At 46.0% G+C, this 17,957-nt stretch overlaps 1 protein-coding gene across 6 annotated transcripts in view; it reads right to left on the reverse strand.

The window, feature by feature from the left end:
* The window catches only part of MAMLD1 (mastermind like domain containing 1), a 325,103-nt gene that overhangs the window by 16,119 nt on the left and 291,027 nt on the right, over positions 1–17,957 (reverse strand). For all 6 annotated transcript variants that reach the window (XM_086918604.1, XM_086918605.1, XM_086918603.1 and 3 more), the window contains 2 exons: positions 12,619–12,762; positions 2,244–2,325 (listed from right to left, as the gene is read on the reverse strand). In XM_086918604.1, coding sequence (XP_086774730.1) covers positions 2,244–2,325; positions 12,619–12,762 — 226 coding nt within the window. The remainder of the gene's footprint in view (positions 1–2,243; positions 2,326–12,618; positions 12,763–17,957) is intronic.

Genomic DNA, 17,957 nt, shown 5'->3' on the forward strand with positions numbered 1-17,957 from the left:
TCCGAAAAAAGAACTGTCTTCAACTTCTTCCTAAATGGAAGGAGGGCCTGTTCCTTTTGTACATTCTCTGGCAGGTTGTTCCAGATTTGGGCGATGGATGTTGAGAAGGCTATACCTCCAATGGAAGACAGGCTGAAGCGAGGGCAGACCAGTAGCCTGGCCCCCGCAGGCCGCATCCTACTAGGAATGTAGTTAGCTAAGCGGTCTTTGATATATCTCTGGGCTTGGCCATAAATGGCTTTGTGTGCAATGCAGAGGCCTTTAAACTTGGTTCTCTGCCTGACCGGAAGCCAGTGCAGCTGACGCAGCAGCGGGGTAGCGTGGGCTTGTCTGGGCACTCTGTATATTAATCTGGCGGCATCATTCATAATCACCTGTAGTCTGGCCAGCAGTTGTTGCGGGAGGCCGATGTACAGGGAACTGCCAAAGTCCAGATGCGACAATATCATTGCTGATACCGCCAGTCTGAATGTAGCAGAGGTAAGCAGAGGGGCAAGTTTCTGCAGCTATCTCAACAAGCCGACACATGTTCCCACTACTGCCGACACATCTTGAAAAGCTTGGCATCAATTTTGATTCCTAAACATTTTACAGTCACAGCCGGCTCCGGATAGGTACCGAGCTCTTGTGGCTAAAAAAGATTGCTCCACGGATTGGAGTCTGAAGTGACGGCCAGTACCTCAGTCTTATCCGGATTGATTTTAAGAGAATTGGCCATCGTCCAATTGACAGTGAACTTTAGAATGTTTTGACTCCTCGAGTGGGCACTCGGGGAGCTGTCAATCTGCATGATAATTTGAGTGTCGTCGGCATAGTTATAAATCCGGTACTCCATATGATTCAGTGCAGCTGTCAGGGGCTGGAGGTAGACGTTAAAGAGAAGAGGTGACAATGCCGAACCCTGTGGTACCCCGCACGTGAGTATGCCAGGGTCGGACACATGATCAGATAGATGAACTCTTCTGGACCGGCCCCTAAGGAAAGATGTTAGCCATGTGAGAGCCATGCCCTGGATTCCCAACTATGAAATCCGCAATAATAGTTGATCATGATTGACCGTGTCAAATGCTGCAGATAGGTCCAACAAAACCAGGGCACATGGCTTTTTCTTGTCTGCCGTCAGTCTCAAGTCATCCAGTACAGACAACATGACCAGTTCTGTACTGTGATGAGCCCTGAACCCTGCCTAATTAAATTGTAAAACGTGATTATCCTCTAAATGATGTGAGAGAGAGTATAGAACATGTTGTTCAAGTACTATAGCGAAGAATGGCAGCTGGGAAATTGGCCTGAAATTTTTAAGATTCTTCGTGTCAGCCCCAGTTTTTTTCAGGAGCGGGATGACTACAGGCCTCAGTCAAGTTAACAGGGACATACCCTGTTTCCAGGGATTGATTCAGAAGCGAGAGAACCTCGCTTTCAATCCCGGGGAAAGCCATCTCAAAATCCTTAGCGGATAGGGGTCTACCGGCGATCCTGATTTTACCCGTCCTATTAGAAGGGACAGGAAGCCATTGGTGAGCAAGGGAAAAGCGGTCAGTAAATTACCGACCGTGGGGGGGCCTCAGGCACTGCAGGGCAAGGGAACGAGGGGGTGAGATAAATTTCACTTACGAGATCTTTAACTTTCATTGTGAAAAAGGCAGCCGCGGTCGGTAGGGGAGTACCTGCGAGGGCAGTGACGTGGGGAGGGGGAGGGGAAGCGTGGGGGTTAGTAACGTATGGATAATGGAGGTTTGCAGGTAAGTAAACATTTAAATAAATTAAACGAATTTTGTTGTGTGCACAGCATCCCCAAATGCAATGCAGTGCGCACAACTAAATTCGTTTGATTTATTTAAATGTTTACTTACCTGCAAACCTCCATTATCCATACATTACTAACCCCCACCCTGCCCCTCCCCCTCCCCACGTCACGGCCCCGGCAGGTACTCCCCTACCGACCGCGGCTGGAAAAAGGACAGGAATTTATTGCAATCATGTTCACAAAAGGAGGGCCTCTGTTCCTTCTCTTGTTTTAGCTCTTTTAGGATCCGGAAGATCTCCTTTTGCGGGTTGTCAGCCGCCGCAATCTTTCCTTCGTAAAATTCTGCTTTCCTCGTCAGAATAGCATTTTTATAAACTCCAAACCTCGAATGGTAGACTGACCGGGCACCTGGGTCATAGGCTTTCTGACAGGCTCTCTCGCACTGGCGAAGTGTTGTCCAAGAGTTAGCCGAAGCTGAACGTCCCATGGTACTTACTCTGAAATGGGTTCATCTGCTGGGTCACAAAGGCATTGCGCTGTTCCGATGAGACACCCATCATACCTGGTCTCTGCTTCACCTGGAGAGACAAAGGAACAAAGTCAACAGCAGTCTATGGTGCGATCATGATTTGGAGACACCCTGAAAGGTTCACCAAAGCGCCAACCAATCAAACATTTGCATTCATCTTTAAGGCAATGAAACTAAAACAAGTCCCACATATTCCATTCTTCTCATGTACAGGAATCATCTCCAATCCGTTCACTCCCTGCCGTCCCCTTTATTTTATGTTCTTTTTTATTCTAGCCAGACCAGGAAGTCTACAACATTATACTGAGTTCACTTTATACACAAAGGAAGAGTTATTGCATGTTTTCTAATCTATACTTCAATACACTGTTCCTACTCTTATAGTAGCAGGCTACTGCAAACCAGACCTCCACAGGAAACATCCAAGTATGTACAATTGCATTGAAGATGCACTGTTGTCACCTGCTGGTTGGTCTCAGACGCAAGACATTGAGGTTTAACAAAAAAACTGAAAAAAACACACAAAAGCACACTGAAAGGTAATTTTGATAATAGGTAACATAAATTAAAAGAAGATGGCTGAGTATCATGCTGAACTGCTTTAGCATATCATGGAATTAATGATAACCGTGTTGAAGAGAGAGAAAACCCTAAGAAGTTGGGAAGAGGGTTGGCAATGTCGATGGACATCAGAGGATAGATTAAAGACATGAGGAAAATGGGTTATGGGTTACAGGGTGTAGACTTCCTTGTTAAAAAAACAGACTAAACATGATACGAGAGTGATTGTCAACTGTAATGCGATGTCCTTCATGGGTGAGCCATCGTATGTCAATCACATTCTCACCAATCCAAGATGCAGATACCTGCAGATACCTGCTTAGATTTGTCCTTCGCTGTGGCAGGGCAATGCATACATTCAAACTGTGATATGTTAACCCGTTCCGAGCTCCCGTCGGCCATTGACCGACGGGAGCACTACCTCCCTAGTACTGCCGTCGGCCAATTGACCGACGGAGCCCCGCCCACCTAATGGAATGCCCGCACTGCACCGAAATAACGGCCGCAGTTAAGGCGTTAAAATGGCACACCAACATAGCATGTTAACGTTGGGATTGTTCCCATTAAACTGAGAACTGCTGGGGAAAAAAGCATGGAAAAGCCAATAGGTCTGGTGTTGGCTAACAGCCTTTTTGATTTGCCAATACTTTGCTTATCATGGTTTTGTAAAGCGTATTGTTGGCTGAGCTGAAGGGCCCTTACCAATATTGATATTTAAACAATGTTGCCTATAAGCAAAAAATATTTTTGGGGCTCAAAAAGCACACTTTACCCTAGTAGCCCCTGTCATTGAAGTCAACGACTTTGTGTGCAGACGTGCTCTTTGAGCACAATGCCTTCATTCACGCTGACATTAGCTAATGACTGAAGTAGGCTGACCCACTGTCCAATGCTGTATGCAGTAGGAGGCGGAAGAAAAATGTAAATGACACACTGATAGACCAATGGATGAAGAGGGTTGTCTGAAAGTCCCTTTAGCAAGAGTACTATGTACATTTTTTTTTTTTTTTTAATTTTTGAAAACCTTTATTGGTGCATCCAAAGAAGTACAAATAGTGGCCTACAACCCTCAGGCCGGCCACAAACACTATTGAGCACGGGCGCATACAATACGGTGACGCAATAGCACAGCAGGATCAAATAGCAAGCATTTAGCAGTTACACTGTAGGTCACGTGCTATTGCGCCGCAGGAGTAATGAAGGTTAATTTTAAAGTTTCGTAGCAACTAGTAATGACCAACTATTCCGTTTCAATAAAGACAAATTATAGACAAAAGGAAAAACAGGGTCCATGTAGACGTAAAATAGCAATAGCGACAGAGGCATACGCAGCCCGGCTACTCAAATGAGAAACCCCTCCAGGCGGCATGGCGGACAGAATGTACGCAGCAAGGATATTAGACCGAAGGCCCCAACAGTGATCCACCGCCACCCGCCCATCAGTAACATCGACACGAATCCCAGATAGAAAAGAAGAGTTAAATTAAAAAGAAAAAACAAGGCACCATAGGAACAAAAAGAAACAAAAACCCCGCCCTCAACCCCCACCCTACACGCATGCGAAGGCTACGGCCTACCCCCCCCCCCAGCAGCGCGTCTGTCGCCCCATAAACGCGAAATATAGAGTAGAGAGTAAGATAAGAAAGAAAGAAAAAGGTATAATATCACATGAGAAATAGGGAGCAAGAAAAGAGAAATCTAATCTAAAACTCCCACGAAATAACTAACCCCGGAGGAGGGCCACAATTTCCGAGTCCCGGACTCCACCACCCGCACAGGACCTACACCACATCCACTATGTCAGAGCGAATACAAAAGTAATAGCCACTAATGGGGAGGGATACCTAGTTAGGGCCCCTGCGGAGAACCAGATAGTGTCCCAACCCGAGTCCCTCCCAGCCGATCAGAAACAAGTTAAGACCACCAACAATAACAGTCGTCCCCGGACTCCCAGCCCCCCAATACAATCACCCCATTAGGAGGAACCAAAAATTTTTTTAGATACATCAAGTACAACCCGGAGCGAAAATGAGCATGCCAAGCAATAGCAATTGCAATCAGAGTCACCAGTCAATCAGCCGGAACCAAGTCAAGGAACACCATCAGCCCTGGCCTGAGCGCTGAAATCCCTCCAGGCATGTCCGCCGCCGTGAGCTCCCCTCAGGCAGGACAAAGGAGCAAGATGGCCGCTTCAAACAAAGAAGACGAAGAGAAGGAGGAAACGGGCGTATACAGTCACCAGTAAGTTCAGTGCCCAGAATGACAGACGCCCCCTCCACAGCAGGCTGGCACACCGTCCACAATTGCAGAGAAATAAACACGGAGGCAGAGGCAGCAAGGGGGGTCAGCATACGGGAGAACGATGAGGGAGGCCACAGTGACGACTCCGCAGTCGAAGTACCAGGCGTCGAGACGAGGGGAGACTGTGCAACTGTATCTTCAGCGGGAGAGAAGCACCCAACATTGTAGCCAGCAGCATTCCGCACCGTTTCACTCTCACGCTGCATCATTGTATCCGGGTTAGGAGTAATCAGCGGTGGCAGAGAGCATGGCGGTTGCGGGCTCACCAGACACAGCACAGCACTGTCAATCTTCCGCTCCAGTTCTCTGGACAGTCGCCGCCATGTCGCCCGCAGATCGGCGAGGGCAGAGAGGATATCGCCACAAGTCGGGTCCCTGTGCGGCTTTGGCCGTTCCAGAATACACGGCAGGTCCGTCAGTCCAGCCACCAGCCCGTGAGCAGGCAGGGCATAGCGTAACGGAGGCAGGGGAGAAGCCACCAGTTCTCCCAGCAGGGGGGGCGACATGGCAGCCACGGCAGTGAGCAAATAATGGAGAGAGGGGGGCTCGTCGTCGATGAGGTCAGGGCGGGAGGGAGCCACCGGAGATGCGGCTCACCGACGCGGGACAAAGTAGAACGAGAGCCCCCTCGGCCACTAGTAGTGCGGGCAACCGCGGCAGAGAAGGTGCCCCAAGATGGACTCCGTCCTGGTAGCAAACAGCGCGTCAGGGGGAGCGCCGTGTGAGGGGCGCCCGTCTCGTCAAAAGTCAGGTCGATCCAGGAGGGAGTCTCGCCACAGTGTAGGGGGCCAATATTATCCACCACCACGATCGGCTGCACCTCCGCCCCGGTCGGCACTCTCCCAGCCCGTCCCAGCAAACAATGCTCAGCCGCGTCCAGCGGCGGCGAGCGGCTCTGGGTCTCGGGCCAGCACAGGAGATCGGCGAACGGTGCGAGTTCACCGTCGAAACAGCCGACAAAGGTCTCAAAGAAGCGCCAGTGGCCTCAGTGCAAGTTCGTTTCCGTTTTGATGCGGTGTAGGCAGGATTACAGGCAGGATATCTTTACAGGATCGGACGACCGGCGGAGCCGAGAGCTCACACGTCCGTCCCGGTCGCCATCTTGGCTCCTCCCCCAGTACTATGTACATTTAACTCAAATCAAAAGGACTTGGCTAATGCCAGACATCAAGGTTCTGTTTTTCCATTTTCTCAAATCTGAGTGAGTGATGCATATCTTTAATGATGGCAGTGATGAACTGCAGGCTAATGCCACCTTCTCCTAGCCTCTCTATGCATTCTCTCCGGTAGCAAGCGAGCAGCCAGCACGCTGTGCTCACCTAGTGCTGTCCGTCGGGAGGATGTGCCACTCCCAGCACTGGCACAAAATTCCAGGAAAGCAACAGGTGGATGTCTGGAGAAGGCTTGAATGCACTTCTTAATTTGTAAAATAATAAGTGCCAGGGCCCTGACCAGGAGGTCTCGCAGCTTGCACCACCGACTGATCCTGGCATCATTGCCAGAACAACTGCTAACCATCTCTCTCGCTTGCAAGTGCAACAGTTCAAATTATTCCAGGCTTCCAAAGCTAAAGGAATGGCTGGGAGGCAGCTATTAGTAATTTTTAACATATATTGTAATCATAAACAAATGTTGTTCTGCTCAACTCTACATTAGATGAGCAGCGCCACCACGTGGCAGACTGTCCTAAGTGCATTGTTGACAGTTGAGGCTGCCAAGCATCGGAAACCAATTAAATGCCAGTGCTAAGCACTGGAAACCACCGTCTTAAATTAACCACTGCTTGAATGTCACCCCAGAAGATGCATAAAAACTGAAAAGAAGGAGAATAGAGTGGTCCCTCTGGTGGCTCTCCACCATTTGCAAAGATGAGCATATCCTTCTTGAGATCTCAGATAAATTAACATAAAAGGTAAAAAGAGTTGGGCCAGTACTGGGATTTTCCTCAGTTTCTATGGGCATTCTGCATTAATTTATTTCTTTGATAGAAAATGGTGGTTGTTTGTACACCCATCTCAAAAACCATAGGGTCTGATTTACTGTTTGACGGATGGGATTCTATTCATCGCAGTGGCAGAGAACTTTACCTCCCCCATCCTTAACACTACGCACGAGCTGCCAAATTTAGAGATGACCACTGGCTCGCCAGTCACCTCTGTCTATTCAAAGGAACTGCCATTGCGGAGGTTTCTTTTGAAAAGTTTGGTGCACGGCCGCTGTCAGTTTTTGACAGCCGTTCACCAAACTTTTTTATTTTTTTATGTTTTTCAGGAACAATGCTTCAGAAAAACAGGAAACTAATGACTCCTACATCCCGGGAGCTTTCTCCCACAATGTGCAGGGTAATTTTTTTTCTGACCCTCGGCATTGAAAGATATGAAGAAAAAAAAGACATTACACCATCCACCCTAAATAAAAGGGGTGGTGCAATGTCTTTCTTCCAGAGGCCCCCTACTCCATTGGGCAGGGCTTCAAGTGGGATGAAAAAACTGGGCGGGGCGGTGTCTCAAAGGGGCATGTCTAATGTAATTAGGGGCGTTGCTTACAAACTTAAACTAAAAATCCATGCTTAGCATAGCGTGCCGCCGGACTTGTATTTTGCTGTTTCTGTCATTGCATCCAGATATATGATTCACCAAGTAACATCATACCTACAAGAAGTCAAGACTATTGGCTTCGTCAATGGCTGTTAGTTGCATAAGATAAATAAGCAGCAACTATGGCTTGTATATAATAATGAAAAAGCTTCCACTTGACGCCCTGGTGACACCACGACAATGTTGCTGCTCCTGAGTTACAAAAAGAGAAGGGAAATCCAGAGAGAAAATGACTTTCTTTAAAAGATTTTCCTTCTCCTACAACGCTTACCTGGCATAATGTCATGTCATAACTTCTCCACCAGTGAGAAGTGAGCCTTGTGAGCACGCGCACATCCACGTGCCTGCTGTCACTGCAGTCCGGAAAAAAACGGAACGCCTGTGCCAGGGCACATAACAGAGCCCGATAGAGAACCATTTCGAGCCCCCCTTTAAAAAACTGCTGATGCTCAGACCCGGTGAGACCCGGCCCACTTAAAGCCCTGTCGTTTGACTAATCATAGGAAGTTTTCCATTGACAGAGCCCCCATTTGCCCGTCTGTAAATAGCCAGGCAGACTGAGGGTTTGTTCGACAGGATGAGCCGTCCCGTTTGTGTCGGAGTACCCTGTTTCTAAATTGGGGCCCTGCTGTTTATAAATCTGGCAGAATATCCCAAACTGGACATTGTTTCACTGCACTGCGTGTGCACTTACCTCGGGTCCCAACAAGCAGTCTGTCCTCTTTTTGGGAAACGTCAATATTATACTTGTGACAAAGTTACGTGACTAGTTCCTCTAACAATTGCAAAGAATGCCAAAGGTGTTCTGAATGTTTTTACCTGAAGCTCTCTGTTTACAACTGCTAAACTTGGAGTATCCAAACCGGATCACCAAGGCTGTGCATCAAGGCACTCCAGAACACCCGCCCGCCCAGAAGCACGCAGGCGTAGGCGCGCTCACACACTGGCGCGCGGTCGGATAACGCAGGATCTTTTCATTACGCCTTGGCGCTGATGCGTGCGGCACGTGTCCCCTGGAGTCCCGGGCCTCTCCCGCTCCGTCATTTCATGTCCCCTGCTGCCAATTAGTGCTCCTCAACCACACCCTGGTTGTTGGTTGCTGGGGGGACATGACCTCATCTTGTGAGAGAAAGGGAAAGAGGCTCTTCTGAGGATTATTGTTAAATCCGAATAGTTAGGTGGCTCTGGGCGCCTACTTGCAAAGAAAATGCTTTTGGGCGGTGTGTTCAATGTGCTCAAAAGAACACCCTACATGCCGCTGACGTGTTAACTAACGAGACAAGCAGATGTCAACACAATCCTTCGACTTGCAAAAACTATTTTAATTTAATTTGGATTTTACTAGTCTACCCAGAGTTTTCAGCTCTCGGTGTGCATAAGAACAGCACAATGAGATGTCAGGCATCCCTGTCACAGAACCTACATATGTAACAACAAAATCATAAATACTACAGAAACTATAACCGCCTGCCATCAATAGGTTTGAAGAAACGAGACCAGAGTTAGCATGTCATACCTTCCTCAGACTATAGTCTTCATCACTCACATCTTCCTATAGGAACACTCAATAAAATATAAAGAGTCTTCAAAATGTTATATCCTTGCAGTATATATATATATATATATATATATATATATATATATATATATATATATATATATATATATATATATATATATATATATATATATAACTGTTGCGCTCGCCTGCTTTTTTTTCTGTTTTATTTTCACACTCTCTATCTTTGCATCCAGGTTCGTACATTTAAACACATTTTCTGTATGTAACGCTTTACTGTGCTACTTCAGCCCTCAATCTATCAACTATGTGCATCACTACAGCCACCTGCTAATTCTCTCAGCAGCATCTCTTCACCTACATCCTATTATACCTGTATACCTAACATCTAATCAGCATCTTTCTCGTCTGGTGAAAAGATACCTGTCTGTCCACCTGTTGATTCATCTTTTCTCCTCGGCCATCGCGCAGAACCATCCTCTGTGTCAACTTTTGCGAGATATTCAAATTATGTAAACCATCTATCTACCTACCTAATACATCTTATTTAACAGCATTAAATTCGGTAATTTAATGGTAATTGTTACACCTGTTTACTGTGCTTAGAAACAGGGGAAGTGTGGTATTAAGCATTATAGCAAATATATTGCTTCTTGTGATATAACTAAGATGCTTATTCAGTTGATCGGACTGTTTTATGTATAAAATTATTACAAGAATTACATTTAAGGAATGATCCAATCTGTCATCAATTCAACCATCCATTACAGGCCCATCCAATAAATAGAATTCCACTTCCGGCCTGTACCTCTAATCACTCACAAATCATTGCATTTCCGTCCCATCCAACCCACCAGTCAACGTTAGTTATTTACTCGTGCTCTATATTCGAATCATCACTCTCTGCATCCGCCAATAATAGATACACAGTTATTCCTGCTATGTATTAGCTGCTATGTTTAGCTGTTCTATGAATGCATTGTTCTCTTTAGGCTAGCACTGAGTTTGGTAAATATTGGCCATTGATGCTAGTTATTGTAACTGGTGTAATCAACTGTTTTATGTGGACAGTCTAACCAATTACTATGTCAGAATGTATACCTGAGCATCGTATCACCACAGCTGTTACACCTATGTATTACTCTCTGGATCTAGCAGTCTACTGTATGTCTATCTATCTATCTATCTATCTATCTATCTATCTATCTATCTATCTATCTATCTGTCTATCTATCTTTTGATTACCTTTTCACTGATCCATCAGTTAATCCAATCATCCATCCATAGCCACAAACCATTAACTCATAAATAACCAATATGTTAGGGGTTCTGTAAATGTGGTCCATGTAGCTACATTATTTTATCCTTCTACCCAGCCCACCCATTCATCCAGATAGCTAAACCACAGTTTAAGTCATCTATGAGCCTAGAAATTTGGAGTGTGCATATAACTATTTAGCTTTTTAATTATCCATTCTCCAACTCACCCGTCCTTCCTTTGATTGTTCACCAATTTACCCGCCTATCTATCCTTTTGCTTTTTAAATGTGGTCAATCCATGCGATCAATATATTCATCCCAATGTTCACCTTGCATTATTAACTTCTACAAGAAGTTAACATCAAAAACATTCACTTTAATTACAAAATGTAAAACATCACAATGGAAAAGGGTTTGTACTTTTGAATCTAAAGTTCTCCAAAGTCGGTCCTGGAGGGCGGGATCCATGGCAGATTTTTAGCTTATGCCCATTTAGATAATTGTACTTATCTTAGAAATCTGGCATGGATCCGGCCCTCCAGGACCCACTTTGGAGAACCCTGCTTTTAGATTACACATCCTACATTTTTAAGCATATTTCTACATATTGGATTTTCAGATGGACTGTCTGCATTTCAGTAGCGAGTGCACATAACCTAGCTACGCATCATGATGTTAAAAACAAGGAGTCCGGCTGTGGAAGAGATTAGAGGTAGGGCTAATACTGAATTATATATTTGGCAGAGAACTGCATAATATCTGTAGAAATGCAGCAGGTACATTGATCTAATGCATTATAGGGTCAAAACTAAGAACATCTGCCATTGGAAACCGTGTTGTTTCTGGCTCTGTGGCTTTAAGCTGGTTGTCGCACTCGTGCAGGAATGTCTGCCAGCAGCCCTAGGATCAGCATCAGGACAGCGGTTGTTTAATTCCCACCAGTAACACACAATCTGGGTCGCCGCATGTTCAACCGATAGAGCATGTGTGTAGAAATCGGTGAAATACATAGTATCTTAAGTTCTAAAAGGCAACGATTTATGCAGGTCTTTAAGTGGAATGAAAAAACTGGGGGGTCTCTCAAAGGGGTGTGGCCAAAGTAACTAACCCTTTCGCTGCTGATGACGAGCTGGGCTCGTCATGGTGCACAGTGGTCGTGTGCTGATGACGAGCCCAGCTCGTCATGAACAATGGGAATTTTAAAGGATCAGCGCAGGAGGAAAATTGCCTTAGCAGCCAAGGTGTTAAGGGTGTGGCTTAAAAATACCTACGCTAAAAATCTGTGCTTAGCATAGTGTGCCGTCAGACTTGTATTTTGCTGTTTCTGTCATTGCATCCAGATATATGATACAACAAGTATCATTGTACCTATACCAGGTCAGGACTATTGGCTTTGTCAATGGTTGTTAGTTCGCATAAGATAAATAAGCAGCAACTATGGCTTGTGTATAATATTGAAAAAGCTTCCACTTAACGCCCTCGTGACACCACAACAATATAGCTGCTCCTCCTGAGTTTCAAAAAGAGAAGGGAAATCCAGAGAGAAAATGATTCTCTTTAAAGGATTTCCCTTCCCCTACAAAGCTCACCTGGCATGACGTCATGTTGTAACTTCTCCACTAGTGGAAGTGAGCAGTGTGAGCAAGTGCACATCGATGTGCCTGTGTCACTGCAGTCCATAAAAAAACGGACCGCTTGTACCAGGGCACAAATAAGAGACTGATAGAGACCCATTTTTAGGCCCCCTTTAAAAAACAGACGGCACTCAGACCTGGTGAGACCCGTCCCACTTAAAGCCCTGGATTTGTGACACATTTCGGTGTTCTTAGGCTGCTTTGTTCTGAAAAACATTGAAAATAAGTGTACCAATGAGGATTCTGGATTTCATTAATTGGGTTCTCATAAAGGTGTTTTTTGCTCAATTCCTATGGATGCGCTGCTGCCATCATAGCTAATGACAATGGGCCATATGTATGAACACATTTTCCCATAGACACAGAATGGGTAAAACCCTTTGACACATCTGGCCCAATATTCTTACATTGCGTTCAGTGAGTGATGCTCATGCCCTTAGCAACTAAGAAAAGTGAAGCACACATCAAACCTGCAACAGCTGCCGCCTCATAATCTGCTCCTTCAGGATAGCGTTCCTCATGAATCCATTAGCTGTGGGCGGCGCGGCCACAGAGCCTGCAGTTGGTATGGAGCCGGGTTCATGCAATCTGGGAACCAGTCCAGGATTCTGCTCCTGCCAAGAAAAGAGCAGAAAATATATATTTATATCATTCCAAGTAGAAAGATTACTAAACAGCAGTTTATGGCAGCGAACAAACTTCATCCTCTGTGCTGTTCTAAGGCCTCCTCCGCTCTCCCCCCCACCACACCCTGCACTTTGTTTTGTTGAGAAGGGTACATCAAATTCAAGCTTTTTTTTGGTTGGCTCAGCTGGCAAGCGGTCAATGACTCCAGCACCAAGGAGGGAACGTCAACAAGAAACGGAAAGTGAGTGCTTATCTAACACACGGGCGCGGCTCTTCTTGTGGACTAATGAAGCAAGGTTAAGTCACAGCATTCTTTCAGCCCTAGCTCTCGTCTAGGGTTTTTTTCATTTCCATGCATACCCTCCATCAATCACACACACACACATGCACGCGCGCGCGTGCACACACACACACACACACACACACACACACACACACACTTTCTCTGCCTCTCTCTCTCTCTAACCACGCTGAAAAACATTAAGACCAAGCCAACAGTGAGCAGCAAAGGCATTGAGGGGGAGGCCAATGAGGACAGGGTAGCAACAACAGCTGTATTATTGAGATACCAAGAATGCAAACTACAACAGAGGCTCTTTACTAGAAAGGAACAGGTTTACCGCCTTGTACACAAACAGGTCAAAATGGATAGTCATCAAACCACAACACAAGTTTGGACTTGATAAGATTTTCTCTTAAGTATGGGGATTCTAAGTTTAGGACATGCATGAGATGAGGCAATCGGGTCTGGGTGGGGGCTAAAGGCTCAAGTGAGTTTGAGACAACCGAGAATGGATTTGAGGGACTAGCACTATATGCTTGTAGATCACATCCTTCTATGGTGATGAGGTGAGTAACTGGAACAGTGCTAGTCGGTACTCCATCAAACATAATGTTGAACCTATGTTTCTTTCCAGAAAATATATATTATGATGGAGGATTCAATGCCACTGGGTACTCCATCAAACATAATGCTGACCCTATTTTGTTTTGTTTGCAAACAATATATTAGGGTGGAAGATTCATTAGTGAGTGAATTGTGTTTTTTTAATCAGATGACACTTATAAAGAGCAGCATTTCCTGGAAAAGGCTGTTGGAGCTATTAGATAGTAGAAGAAGGAAGCCCATCTTTTTGCTGCACGCCTCCAATTTTTGTGCTCTGGACATCTGTGGTTTTTGAGCCCTGGAATCGCTAAGGTCTATCGGCTGCTCAGTTATTTCAGGTACATGCATTCGAATAGAAAATGGCAACAGTTTTACCATATCACCACTTTGGAAAATCTACTACATATGTGAACAAATAGTTTTAGCATTTGTACAAAACAAAGTGCAGTTGTTTGGTACAAGATTAAAGGAAAGCTTTCACACTTGCACCTTCAAATTTAAGATGGGCTTTAGACAATATAATCTCCCTACAGCCAGACTGCTAAATCTGAAATAAATGTAAAACAGGGATTGAACCCATTTTGGCTAAATTTGAAAAGAACTTTCATTGGCAAATTCAATAGGTCTGGTGTTGGCTACAGGACTTTCAGCTTTGACAATGCTTCTTTTGCTTTGTATTTAACTACATTCTTATTGTTGGTGGTGTTGCCGAGCACTCACAAACTAAAAAAAAGAAAATAGCTATAACCAAACATAGTTTTTGTCTAAAAAAGGACTCTTTGCAATAGTAGTCCATGGAACCAAAGGGAACGTCTTTGTGGGCGGATTTGTCCCTTATAAAAGATCACAATGTTGTCACTCAAAATGAAGTTAGCCAATGGCTTAATTGAGTTCAGTCATTCCGTGGTAATGTATGTTGCAGTGGGTGGTAGAAATATGTGAATGAAACAACACCAGACAAACGGAAAAAGCGGCTGGCTAAAAACCACTATAATTAAGTATATTTTATATTTGATTTTAGTTAAATCAAAAGACCTTTAATAGCGCCAGACCTAACATTGCTATCAAACGAAAATTAGCAATATATAGACAATGAAATGTAATTATTTAATGGAAAGATTGGATGTTGATGATCTATAGCATTTTATCTATGTAGAGCTTAAGCTCGGCTGCAAAGTTTAACACTGAAAGGGCGGCCCTTGCCATTCACACCTAATCCCCTGGGGCTGAGACAGTCAGCACCTAAAATTCAAAAGAAACCCACAAAATCTGACCCAGTATAAGAAAGAAACAGAGAAATTACGACCACATTTTTTCTGTGAACAGATCTTCCTGCTCCCACTTACTATAAGAGGTGGTACCATGCCCAGACTTTTGTAGCCAAAAACCACATGGATATGGCCGAGATATGAGTCCGGGGATGGGATGGGTCGTTCGCTTTATTCCTTGTTGAGAGTAACTGGGCTGGCTTGGGTTGGAACTTTGGCGACCACTATGATACTCTGAAAGGAATTATGGTATAGAATATTGCCTGAAAGAATATCCACAGAAGAGGAAATGAAGCACACTGCTGCATATGACTTGTGACTAAGTATGGTAAATTTGGCGTGACTGGATTGGAAGTCACCACCAACTGCGGATGGCTTCTAACCCTTTAAATTGCCCTCCATGTCCCACCCGCAGCAGACAGCTGACTGGAACAGAAGAAGACAGTGCAACTTCCCTGCTGCTGCATTGAAGATTTTTTGGCTGCCCTGATGCGGAAAGTGGAGAAATTGTTCTCTAGTGTTATCTTGAATCTCTGGGACTAGGACGATGCCTCCAAAGGGCTGACAGAACTGGCCATTTGCTGATCCTAAGGCTGCAGGAATCCAGGCCCTGCCAGAAAGCAAAACTGCCCCCAGAAGAACCCTTCTCCTGTGCTTGGAGGGGTCAGGTAGTCCTTCAAACAGGCAGGGCAGAGGCAGCCATAACCAAAACAGGGGACAAGTTATATACTCAAGATCACTCCCGCTTGATCCAGTGAAACTTCTCCCTTGCGCCTGCAGAGTGCAGAAGGCAAGATTAATAAAGTAACTTGATGGTGCTCCTGAGGAATCCCATGGCCAGCTGGAATAGGTATTTTGCTGCGGCCCTGGGCTCTAAGGAGCCCCGGGAAACTGAAAACCATATAATGGTGCTAAGTAACAACTCATGAAGAATTTTACACGTTTGTTTAAGGTACTTTCTAGGAAAAATATTGTGAAACACAACATTGAGGCATGTACATCGTCTTTTTCTTGTAAATAATACTGCCATTAAATATATAATATATTAAAATATTGAGGTATTTACATAGTGCAATAACAACAAGTGATGGACCGAATGTGGATGAATGTCACACATTCCCCCAGTCAAAAGATCTGGGCCCAAATCCATCGTTTTTTTGCACTCCACACCACCCTGGGTTAGACAATGGCGATATGCAAATCAGCTCTGACCCTGTTGCCCCATGGGAACAGTCCAGTCCGAACTACAAAAGCCATGTCCTTCCCAGAACGGAATCAAGCATCCGAGGACCGGACCGGTTTCGAGGTAACACCTCTCATCAGCCCGGCTAGCTTGACTCCAAGTGGTGTGGAGTGCCTGGGACCCACGTCTGGGCATCCCCAGCGCACTTAGGGCGGCAATTGCAATAACAACAAGTGATGGACCGAATGTGGATGAATGTCACACATTCCCCCAGTCAAAAGATCTGGGCCCAAATCCATCGTTTTTTTGCACTCCACACCACCCTGGGTTAGACAATGGCGATATGCAAATCAGCTCTGACCCTGTTGCCCCATGGGAACAGTCCAGTCCGAACTACAAAAGCCATGTCCTTCCCAGAACGGAATCAAGCATCCGAGGACCGTACCGGTTTCGAGGTAACACCTCTCATCAGCCCGGCTAGCTTGACTCCAAGTGGTGTGGAGTGCCTGGGACCCACGTCTGGGCATCCCCAGCGCACTTAGGGCGGCAATTGCAATAACAACAAGTGATGGACCGAATGTGGATGAATGTCACACATTCCCCCAGTCAAAAGATCTGGGCCCAAATCCATCGTTTTTTTGCACTCCACACCACCCTGGGTTAGACAATGGCGATATGCAAATCAGCTCTGACCCTGTTGCCCCATGGGAACAGTCCAGTCCGAACTACAAAAGCCATGTCCTTCCCAGAACGGAATCAAGCATCCGAGGACCGGACCGGTTTCGAGGTAACACCTCTCATCAGCCCGGCTAGCTTGACTCCAAGTGGTGTGGAGTGCCTGGGACCCACGTCTGGGCATCCCCAGCGCACTTAGGGCGGCAATTGCAATAACAACAAGTGATGGACCGAATGTGGATGAATGTCACACATTCCCCCAGTCAAAAGATCTGGGCCCAAATCCATCGTTTTTTTGCACTCCACACCACCCTGGGTTAGACAATGGCGATATGCAAATCAGCTCTGACCCTGTTGCCCCATGGGAACAGTCCAGTCCGAACTACAAAAGCCATGTCCTTCCCAGAACGGAATCAAGCATCCGAGGACCGGACCGGTTTCGAGGTAACACCTCTCATCAGCCCGGCTAGCTTGACTCCAAGTGGTGTGGAGTGCCTGGGACCCACGTCTGGGCATCCCCAGCGCACTTAGGGCGGCAATTGCAATAACAACAAGTGATGGACCGAATGTGGATGAATGTCACACATTCCCCCAGTCAAAAGATCTGGGCCCAAATCCATCGTTTTTTTGCACTCCACACCACCCTGGGTTAGACAATGGCGATATGCAAATCAGCTCTGACCCTGTTGCCCCATGGGAACAGTCCAGTCCGAACTACAAAAGCCATGTCCTTCCCAGAACGGAATCAAGCATCCGAGGACCGGACCGGTTTCGAGGTAACACCTCTCATCAGCCCGGCTAGCTTGACTCCAAGTGGTGTGGAGTGCCTGGGACCCACGTCTGGGCATCCCCAGCGCACTTAGGGCGGCAATTGCAATAACAACAAGTGATGGACCGAATGTGGATGATTGTCACACATTCCCCCAGTCAAAAGATCTGGGCCCAAATCCATCGTTTTTTTGCACTCCACACCACCCTGGGTTAGACAATGGCGATATGCAAATCAGCTCTGACCCTGTTGCCCCATGGGAACAGTCCAGTCCGAACTACAAAAGCCATGTCCTTCCCAGAACGGAATCAAGCATCCGAGGACCGGACCGGTTTCGAGGTAACACCTCTCATCAGCCCGGCTAGCTTGACTCCAAGTGGTGTGGAGTGCCTGGGACCCAC

Source organism: Lissotriton vulgaris, chromosome 4_1, assembly GCF_964263255.1.
Source record: "Lissotriton vulgaris chromosome 4_1, aLisVul1.2, whole genome shotgun sequence".
In the NCBI taxonomy this organism is placed as follows: Eukaryota; Metazoa; Chordata; class Amphibia; order Caudata; family Salamandridae; genus Lissotriton; species Lissotriton vulgaris.